This window comes from Euwallacea similis, chromosome 24 (genome assembly GCF_039881205.1).
Source record: "Euwallacea similis isolate ESF13 chromosome 24, ESF131.1, whole genome shotgun sequence".
Classification (NCBI taxonomy): domain Eukaryota; kingdom Metazoa; phylum Arthropoda; class Insecta; order Coleoptera; family Curculionidae; genus Euwallacea; species Euwallacea similis.
The window spans coordinates 1739450-1750458 of record NC_089632.1 but is presented as its reverse complement, the minus strand read 5'-3'; the positions used below and the strand labels follow the sequence as shown (position 1 = coordinate 1750458).

At 35.0% G+C, this 11009-nt stretch overlaps 1 protein-coding gene across 5 annotated transcripts in view; it reads right to left on the bottom strand.

Moving 5' to 3' along the window:
• Nucleotides 1-3092: 3092 nt before the first annotated feature.
• The window catches only part of Dora (Dorado), a 28580-nt gene continuing 20663 nt past the window's right edge, over nucleotides 3093-11009 (bottom strand). For 3 of the 5 annotated variants that reach the window (XM_066402045.1, XM_066402047.1, XM_066402050.1), the window contains 10 exons: nucleotides 10792-10916; nucleotides 9151-9333; nucleotides 8968-9091; nucleotides 8831-8910; nucleotides 8069-8165; nucleotides 6677-6843; nucleotides 4678-5200; nucleotides 4439-4623; nucleotides 4246-4385; nucleotides 3093-3229 (listed from right to left, as the gene is read on the bottom strand). In XM_066402045.1, the coding sequence (XP_066258142.1) occupies nucleotides 3163-3229; nucleotides 4246-4385; nucleotides 4439-4623; nucleotides 4678-5200; nucleotides 6677-6843; nucleotides 8069-8165; nucleotides 8831-8910; nucleotides 8968-9091; nucleotides 9151-9333; nucleotides 10792-10916 (1691 nt within the window). In that variant the 3' untranslated portion in view covers nucleotides 3093-3162. The remainder of the gene's footprint in view (nucleotides 3230-4245; nucleotides 4386-4438; nucleotides 4624-4677; nucleotides 5201-6676; nucleotides 6844-8068; nucleotides 8166-8830; nucleotides 8911-8967; nucleotides 9092-9150; nucleotides 9334-10791; nucleotides 10917-11009) is intronic. The other 2 variants (XM_066402048.1, XM_066402049.1) reach the window with 1 other exon arrangement.

Below are 11009 nucleotides of genomic sequence, written 5' to 3'. Positions count from 1 at the left end.
ACAGTTTTATGTAGTAAACGTCAAATTATTTATCTATTCGAAACGCCTGGCAATATTTTGGGTATCTATAGCTAGGGAAGGTGCAATTTTTACAAGGAAGGTTAATTTTTATTAACTTCATTGGTATGCATACCTGCAGACCATTGAATTTATTAAGAAAAAAATTCTATACCAATGATTGTTCGGAAAGTAAAAACTATTTCCTAATTCACTTGTCATTCTTCAATAAAAAAAAAAAGCTCCCTTCAGATTTATTTTGTATGAGACATCTTTTTTGGTGTGCGATTGTTTTTCAAAGGTCTACCTTATCCCAATCCCGGATTTACAGAACTTGACTATAGATTTCCTTGACGAAACACTTTTAAAATATAGTTTATATAGCACCCTAAGGTTATTTTCGAACGAAAAATGTGTGATTAAAGTTTGTGTACTACAACCTGAAATACCCTGTATATCTGTAGCCTGAGGTTCGACTGGCACAATATTAATTATTAAAATTAATTCTTACCTATTGAGATTTTCATGTTCTAACCTGAACTAACCTTTCGATTGTCATTAGTGAAATGTAATAGTGATATTAGACACCATCTTCAAACCGTATACCAGATACTCACGCGCAAAAAAATCCACTCAGTAACCATAATTGTATCAGTGCTATCGAAATAAAATTGAACTACTTATGTACTAACTTATGTTTCTCGTGGACACTAATGTTACTCAATTACTGTCTAAGGATTCCTTATTTAGCGAAGAAATTCAGTTAAAATGAACGATTTCTAGGCTAAATTGTTGGCTATCTGAACTATACGACCACTGGCATAGTAAACGGTCTCTTTGTTTTCCAAGATAGGCAGGCTGGAGCACTGATAAGAATGTGACAAAAATTTGATGCTGCTTATGAGTTTATATCTCATGATTAATAATTTAATATATAGGGTGTTCCATAATTAATGGTACATAACGAAAGTATTGATTCCTCATGTAAGAATATTAAGATGTAACGTAATTTATCTGCATCCAAAAGTGAATAAAAACCGAAATACAGGGTGGTAAAAGTTAAAAATTATTTTTAGACTTTTTAAAATTATTCTGGAACAAAACTGACCCAAACTAAATTCAATATTTGGCATTTTCTTGGATTGAAAAATTGAAATATTAATCAAATTTTCAACACAAATAAAATATTTAACATAAAAAATTAATTAAAACTTCAATTTTCAACCATAAGAAGACCCCTGATGTTACATTTAGTGTCATATATCAGTTTTATTTCAAAATGATTTAAAAGTGTAAAAGTAATATTTAACTTTCCTTCTCTGTATTTTGATAATTACCAACTCTGCGATGTAAGTAAATTCGGTTAAATTTTAATCTTTAAGTAAGGATTCTGTAGTTCAGTTATGTATAATTAATCATAGGGCAGCCTATAGAGACAGTATAGGTAATGGTAATCTAATCATACACTGTTACTTTTATGGCAAGGTACAAGGTTAATAGCAAAACCACCCTGAGTTTTGCTATATTTCAATACCCCAAAATGGGTTTCCACATGGAATGTTGTTCTTTGAGTGGTATGGAAAACTTAAAACTCGCTAAAAAAGGATTCTTTTGGAATGATTTTCAGATAATTCATTCTGCAGCACTCAATTTGAAGAGCATTTGGGACATGTCGATTTTTAGAAGTAGATACGCACAACGCAGTTTTTAGGAATACATATGTACCGAGAGAGAAAAAAGACCTATATATCGTCAAATGAAACCATGGACAATCAATCTGGTAAGCATAGGTATAAATATAATTCCAGCGTTCAATTTTAAAAATGTAGGACCCAGTAAGGTAAACCATATACACCGATACAACCAATTTCTCACCTCTATCTGTATCAGTTAGAGGTGATGTGCGGTTGCGATGGAGTGTATTGTAAATTTGTCAAGTAAATACTGGCGTCAATTTAGGTAAACTAACTTGAATGGCTTAAAAAGGGAAACTTACCGCTTGATAAGTTTACCTGAATTGTCATTTTTTCTGAGTTCAAACTACCGGCAAAAGTTTGTGGTGATTACTTCCTTTCTAATATCAAATTAAAAAAAAAAACATATTAACCAAACTTTGATATTCTGGTATGAAACAAAAATGTGGCAGTATGGCTCCAGAGTCAATAGTGACTCACACAAAAGAAAACCTACATAATTTAAATTGTCTTGTATGCGAGTCGTTATGGATATAACAGTAATAATGCATGAAAAGACACTCTGTATATGTTTGGTTAGTTTGCTTTATAAAATTGAACGAAAAACTTCCTAAACTACAAGTTTAATAAACTGGGACATAAACAAAAATGGTCGTAGAGTCCAAATTACAACCTTAAAATAAGCACTAATTAATTTTAAAAATCTTATACGTAGCAAATATTGCTTTTCGTAGATATTTCCGTATCAGTCGAATCAGCTGTCCGGAAATCCGCTCTTCGAGTCTTTGCTACCTTCCCGGTTATTTCTGAACGCGCTCCCCCTTAAACCCGACCCACTCGGTAAATCCAAACGAACAAATCTAGAACTAAACCTAGGGTCGACTTCCTGCATTTCCTCGCCTACCTTTCTCCCTCCTCTGTACGCGATGTTTTGATATTCAGCTGGAGTCAACGCGCTTTCGGTTTGTAATTTTTCCGATACTACGTGTGCAGGCAGGATATACGCTGCGGCACCTTCAGCGCCATTGGGCGGTCGAATAGCCAAAGGATGACCTTGGGGGGTTAAAATACACGGTACATTATATCCTTGGCTCGGATGGTGCTCCAATTCTGGCAAAAACCGTGGGGGGAGGATCCGAAGTGCAGGGGGAGGACAGTTCTCGAAATTCACCGGGACCATTAAAGCCGTAGGAGGGGGATCGCCATTATCGACCAGGTGCGGGAAAATGGCGGGAGAGCCGATCATTTGCGGACCTCCTCCTTCAGACAACACGTTCGCTTGTAGCGGATGCGGATTGGTGTCGAGAACAGATTGACCGGGAACAACGGCATTTTCGAGATCAGGATAAGTGGTCAATACCACTGGGCGGAGGGTGGACGCCTGTTGTATAGTTACGTCTATGCTATCTGTGTCCGTGAGAGAAAGTCGCCGAAATGTGCAACTAATCTGGGGCACGAGATCAGGCCTTTGTCATTTGGAGTTCGCTTGAAGAGCTTGGTTGATCTGCTGCCAGAGATCTTTTTTACACGATTTGGACCTAAAACGTAAAATGATAAAGGGTGATTTTTTCATCATGATATTTTTTCGTTTATAAATTATGTTTGACATTTGAACAATGCAATACTGGAAGGTGTATTATTGTTACACTAAAATTAAAAGAAATTGAATAGTGCCATGAAAAACAATTGTTTCGTTTCGGTATTTCCGTAGCAGTAGCTTTTTTTGATAAAACTCATGTTAAAAATTGTCATTCCTCATCAACTGAAACGAGGAATTTATGGAGTGTTTGAAACATTTTACATACTGATATTCGATACACTTTAATTCGGTTAATATTTGTTTTTATAACAATTTTTTCCAAAGTTCTGAAAACGATGATAAAATCATCCCTAAAACATTAACAAGAGGTTTCATTCAAACCCTCAATAAAAGGTGATTGCTGTTCGCAGTTTACATATTCAATATAGGGTATTCGGTCATTAACGTTCTGCTTTTAAAAAAAATCAAAGTTTGCTATAATAGCCACTTTGCAGTTCATCATCCTGAAGTTGTCTAGGAAAGTTAGATTTTCAGTTCGATAGTGTTTCTAAAAACAAATAATAATTCAGTTTTTCAATAAATAATCTCACAAAAACAGACTACCTAGATATCTTTAAAAAAATCGGACAAATAATTCTTCGTTTACTTATTGCTGCCTAAACTCCTACTTTCTCTGGATGTAGCAGTTATAATTGCTTTACGATTTCCCGCATAAAAAAATTAAGTGTAATGTTTTCCACCGTTATTGTACTAGACAAAATATTGCGTTCTTTGACACACAGTACTTTCATTTAATGAATTTTACTGCACTTAAAGAGATTGTTTTATGAATAAAATCTTGAATATATCAACGTGACACGATTAAAATATTTGGTTTTTAGTACATTACTAGAATGATGGATAATCATCGTAGCGTAACGATAAGATATCAGCATCGCATGTTGAAATATCAAATTTAGCACATGAATAGAATTCTCAAAGGAATATTTTCAGTGGTGTTAAGTGATAACTTACCGTCTTATTGAGGACAACCACTCTTTGAACTGCACGTTCCCTTCTGGCGTAATTTGAAAGGCAGCTCTGGCGGCCAAAACGATACTTACGAAATCTTCGTAGTCTGCCGTGGTCAAATGGTACAACTTCTGGTGCATACACTATAGAGAAAACTGTGTGAGACCGGCCAAATAAAATCTCCACAAGTTATTACCTGTATATACATTTGTTGACATTTGTTGACCAATGGCAACAATGCCGTGCGCAAGTGTTGCATGACCAGGCCTGGATTATTGCGGGACAAGTGCTGCGCTGCTTCGATGGCCACGTCGTGCAATACGAACGGACTAACTATGGAGTTCACCACGCAGACGCAAAAATGATGCAAATGGTGAGTACCTAAATATTCCCATAAATAAATAGCCAATTTTTTTTCAAAGAAGACAATCTTACTCAAATTCTTCGATATCCTCAACAGCCATTTAACGTCTTCGCCGTAGGGAGGGTTTCTCGCATATTTAGCCTGTGGCCTGTCATCGTGGACTCGTCTAGCCAAAGTGTCCAACGCTAACATGCCGACCCGATAAGCTGTCAATAAGTAACGCAACTGTATCTGATTCAGTTGCTGCGGCCGATGGGGCCTTATAAACGCCGCTTGGGGCGGATGAGGTGCCACTCCAACTGGATGCGGTTGCGGGTACATATGCTGTGGAACGGGCCTCGGAGCTTGAGGAGGAGGTGGTTGTCCAATGGCCATAGGTGCAGGTGCGCCGAAATATTGTAAGTGAGGGGCGTGAGATGTGGGTGGCGGCGGGGCAGCTCCAGGCGGTGGAGGACTTGAGTATACAGCTGCTTGAGGTTGCGGGATTTGACTGGGGACCGTCGGATTAACATATTGTGGTGGAGGGGCGACATACTGCGGCGGAGTCTGCATGGTGTAAGGAGCGGTTACGGGAGGTGTATTTGAAAACGGCACCTGGCAAGAATATAATAGCGTACTTAAGTTAGAGGAAATGTCTCTCGCGCTAACAAAATTAAAATATTGAGTGGATAAGTTAATCTACTACACTTGCTGCCAACTCATTCCAGTATATGTTCGGTTCAAAAGCTGTTCAATCGTCTTATTATGATGTAAATAGTAAATAAAGCTATAAATGTATAAGAAAAATATTAACTGTAAAATTTCAATATTTCGGTTTGCAATACTTACAAATGGAATGTTAAATGTTCATAAAATATGTTCAAAATTTTCCGATGAATTAAAAAACTAAAAATATACGAGATATTCCATTTCTATATACTCCTGAGACCAAAGTATCAGATTTATAGTTTTGTATATGTAGATTTTATGTCAAAGAGGGCGCAATTGATTATTCGTTAAGTGATTTTCAAAAGATCAAATCGATATTTGGAACCTAATACAGTAGAACTCGGCTGCAACCAATAAGTGCTGTAACGAACACTCGGTTATAACGAACGAACAGAAAAGTCCTGTCCAAGTTCCCATAAAGCTAATGTATTTTTATTCGGTTATAACAAACTCAAATCACTGGATTATAACATACTATATTTATTATTTTTTGGACCTTTGAGCTCGGTTATAACGAACCGTCGGGAGATGCTGCTGTGAGCGAATTGCCTCGAAGCTCGCTCACAGCAGCATCATTGTTCATTGTTGAATGCAATAAAACAAGGGTTATAATATAAATCATGATTTTAACACTAAACAACAGGGAAGAAACAGAATTGGATTTGAGTGAATGGGCCAAAAATCAGTACATTTGTGATTTTGAGGAAATTAGCTTAAAAGAATAAGACATAATTGATGAACATGTGGAAGTTGCTGAATTTCCCAATGATATTGACATTGTTTAAACAACTGCCAATGACTCATATGAAAACGGTTCGAGTAATGAGGAAGTTAACAGGAATTATGGTTTTAGTCCCCACAGCTTAAGAGGCCCTTTCTGCTTTGAAGATCGTAACAAATTATGTACAGATGCCTTATCCAAAAAATGAAAACTTTTTAAATGTGACAGATCTTTTGCAAAACAAAATAACTCAACAGATATTAAAAAACCGCAAGGTATAAAGTCAAATTATGGACTTTTTTCTACCTAAATTTCGATTTTATTTAAGATTTTTGTTTTATTCCTCATCAAATATATGCATATTTACTACAACGAAAAATTGTATAATTTGGCATTTGATTAAAACAGAAATTATGAATGAACCAGCTTTTTTCCTCAGTAGCCTATAACGAACCTCCGCATATAACTAACAAAAGACCAAGTCCATTGAAGGTTCATTATAACCGATTTCCACAGTATATTTATATGATTAACATAAATGGATTTTAGAAATTTGTAAAGTTCAAATTCAGCTTATCACAGAATTTTCCGTACCAATATGCATTTTGTTAAGTTTTCTTACACAATGGAAAAATACAAACCTGTTGGGTAGTCGATGGTGGAGGCAGCGTCGCATATGTTGGTGGAGCTAGCGGCGGCGGAAAAGGTGGTACTTGCTGTGCTCCAGGCGGTGGTGGCGGAGGATAAGGGAATTGATATTGCACGTGTACGTGCGGAGTTGCAGCAGCAATCGGTTGAAGAGGGCCAGCTTAAAAAAATATTAACTTTATTAACTGTGCAAAATCTGATAAAATAGCTCCCAATTGAGTCTTGGAAACAGTTCGAAATAAACGCAGATAAGATTGGGATTGAATTTGTGCAGTTTGCTTATTAACAAAAAATATAAAATATTGTTGACATTAAATTTGAAAGTTATAGGCTTCACACATATACAGCAGGCACATACTTGTACCAGCTTATAGTAGACCGTCAAAATAATAAGATAGAAAAAAATTCACTGACAATTGACCTGTAGGGCACCGACATGACAAATTCATCAACCTATTTTTAGGAATGTTACAGAATCATCCCATAGGTGATCAATGCTTATGGCGTGCGCTAATGCTACTTCACCGCACGTCATTTTATTTTTAAAATTGACGTGAGAACCGCATCAATTTAAATGAACCAATATCTTAACGAAATTATTCTCTATAATGTATTGTGTATAATGCGTTTGAGTATTTATCTGTTTTGTTGTTGGTACCCTCGAGTGGTTGCGGACTTAGCTTCACTACTCATAATATCTTGTTATACAGAGTATCTGGAAAAAGAACGCTAATTTACTAACTACAAATCCTATAAGCATAAAGAAATGTAATGTTGGTAAATTAGATTTCTATCTATCAAAGCTTTTCGATATACAAAGTGCAAAAAACAAAGGCATCTGAAATTAAATTTTAATATAGAGGATATCTTAAAGCTTGTACAAATAGAAATTCAATTTGCTACCCTTAGATTTCTTTGCACTTAAAGAATTTTTTGGCTTTTGGTTTCATTTTTAGATACATCCTTTATATTATATTGTAAGTCATTGGAGAAAACGAATATACGTGAAATTTTAAAAACTATTGTGCTAGATTGTGCAAATTAAAATCTATGGCTATCGATACCTACCTACAACAAATTGCAAAATAAACCTGATAGAATTGTTATACACTGAAAATGTTTTGTTGCAAAATCAAGAAAATCTTCCTTGTATTTATTTACTTATTTTACTCAAAAAACTAATAATGGTGCCTAAAATAAACTTTCCAAATTTCAAATAATAAAAAAAATTTTGGCGAATAAATATTGGGAAGGAATTGCGAAATGAATAACTTCACTTCTAATGCTGGAAAATAAATTTTTATTTTGGAGGAAAGTGGAATGTAATCAAATAGGGATTTCGAGGAAAGAACAAGTATTATTAACATAAAATGTTTTAACTATACCTGGCAACATACCGGCGTATCCCACAGGTGCTCCAGCAGAGTGTGCAGGAACAAAGTTGTAATGACTGACGTACATCCCCACTGGAGGAGCCCCGTGCTGTAAAATCAATAATTACAATTTGTACTTATTTTTTCAATGACCTTCATAAAAAATAATTAATAGAATAAATAGTATCCATCATTTGAAGAAAGCAAACAGTGTTTTTGCCATTTTATAAACACATATCTGTTCTTTTTTTCATAAAACAGAACAATGGTTGCAGAAAAAATTAGATGCACACCTCTGTAGGAAAGGGTATTTTATTTCCTCGAATGTTGATGTGCTTCGCTTTACGCTGAGCTTCAATTTCTTCGCGGGAGTAAAAGTAGTACTTTCTTCCGTTGTTGTGCCAATAAATATTGCTTGACCTGAACCAAATTTTCAAATTACACTGAAATCATTCATCCCAGTGTTCCACAAACTGATAATATACTTAGCGGCATAAAAATGGGTCCATTCAAATGTTATAACAACCCTGGTGGGTCGCAACTTTTTCATCTGTAGGCCGATTTTGGTATATTTTTTTTTAATTGGAAGCATAGTCTCGAAGATTATTACTATACCTGTAGTATTTAAGAAGTTTGCTAACAAGTCGCTAACATACAATAATAAAGAAAATGTTTTTCTTTGTTCAAGTTTAAAACATTTTTCGGGGTAAGTGTGCAGTAGAAGTTCTAGTTTTTCACTTGCATAGAGTTTTAGTTATATGGAATAGTGCTTACTTGATATGGAGGCGGGGCAGTAGTAACCACAACCGGAGTACTGGGCGGAGGTGGCTCTGGAGGAGCGACGACGGGTTGTTCTGGAGATGAAAAACTTGTTATCCCACAAACTGAAACATCTGATAGAAAAGCTATACCGATTAATGCTACTAACTGAGCGTGTGGATCTATGAGAGGATCATGGGGCGGCACGTCATTATCGATAAGTTGTTCGCCTCCTGGCGTGTGCCTAATGTACAGTTCGTACCAATACTTCGCCACCTGTTAATTAAATCGATTGAGATGAATTGTAGGTATCACGTGAATGTGGAATACGTTACTTGAAAGAGCACTTCAGGATATACTCCCCCACCCTTAGCAGCACTTTCAACTGTGAGACAAGCGTGTTCTAACATATCATCACTTTGCTCTTTACACTGCAAAATAGCCCGCTGAATTTCATTCGGGTTGAGAGCATGGGAATGAGGTAACACCGATAAAGCCAAATTCGCTGCCGCGCTAACCTAAAAATTAAATTGCATTAATATGAAATAAATTAAATAAGCTGAGCATCATTGTAGATCGATCTGATTAGTTGAAAATCACATGATAGCGATTAATTCGATTGAAGTCATCAAATCCGAAAATAAAAGTCAAAGTTTTGTAGTTAGAATCATAGTACTTTTTGCTGCTTACTTCAAGTATACAGGGTGGCTTAAAAAAGAAGTCGGTTAAATCTACTCTTTTAAATTGAATATCCCACCTATTTTTTTAATTCAATTTCATATTTTTCATTGGATTTTAAGTATATTTTAAATAACATACTATGTCATTAAATTAAATAGCTTTGGTTATAACATATACATATTTGATTGATATTGATTTTATAACATATTTGAATATGAGAACATAACCCACACCTACCGATCTTTAGAATTTAACTCAGAATATGAAACTAAATGAAAAAGTACGATATCCCATAAAAAATGGATTAGACTTACATAATTTTATTCTGAGCTTTCTTGTATATTTCAAAGTATCAGTAAAAATGTCTTTGGTCTACGACTTTTAAGGTTTTACTTAAACCTTTTTTTTTATTTTCATTTGTTTACGACCTAAAAGGTACCCGAATAATTCTATACGTTGTTCCAACTTACCAAATACTATAAAAATATCTCGGATCGCCATGGAAAACAGATGTTTTCCCCTGTATATAACGTAAATAACGCGCGGAACCAATAAATAAGATTAGAACTTTCGCAAATGCATGATTTTATTAAATACGCTTAATTAATTATTTATTAAATTTAATTAAAATTTAATTAATTTTTATTTAAATTAATTTAAAAAATTTTATTTCGTATTCAATAATGACATTTTTGTGACATAGACGTTTTCAATTATTTGTAAAAAGATCGAATAATGCATGCGGTTTTCTCATTAAACGATCTTAGGTAACAAAGTATAATTATAGCAAAAATTGTCTGTTTAAGTTATATAAGCAAAAGCAAGAGACGTGCTGACCATAACTGATGATATATACAGTTTGTCCGGATTAACGTGTTTATATTCAGAACAAAACTAAACTTCTGGTTCAAATCTATTTTGATGATCGTTTTTTTTTTACAAAATGTCAACCCTAACGAAACTTGATGATGAAAGAGTGACGTCATATGCTGTTTTCTATAAAATTCGCTAAGTTTCTAACTTGACTCATTTGACAAATTCGACCATCACGTCAGGATTCGTTATTTATACAGGGAAACACATCCATCTACTATGCTTTCCACGAGCGTACTTTTTTGTAAGTTTCAACAACATATAAATTACATTAAGAATTCTGTCATTGCGTAAAATTAATTATAATTCGGAAAAAGTAGCCATATGAGAAACGTTGCTGTCGACAGTAGATACTGATTTCAAAGCAGTTACTATTTCCAAGTGAAACTTTTTAAAGCAAAAAAACGTTAAAGCGACATTACCATGTTGATATCGCAACCTCTTGAGGCACGATCGGCGATGCTGGCTGCTTCTGGAGGCGTCAAGTGGCCTTCCCATGTATCGATTAAAAATGATATTGCTGCGGCGCCGATTTCCATGGCTTGGCCTAATAGATACAACAGAATTAAGAAAGAAATTGAATTAAATTAGGTAACTAAGTCCATTCAGTGTATATCGTCCTCTCGGGGTAGCTATGGAA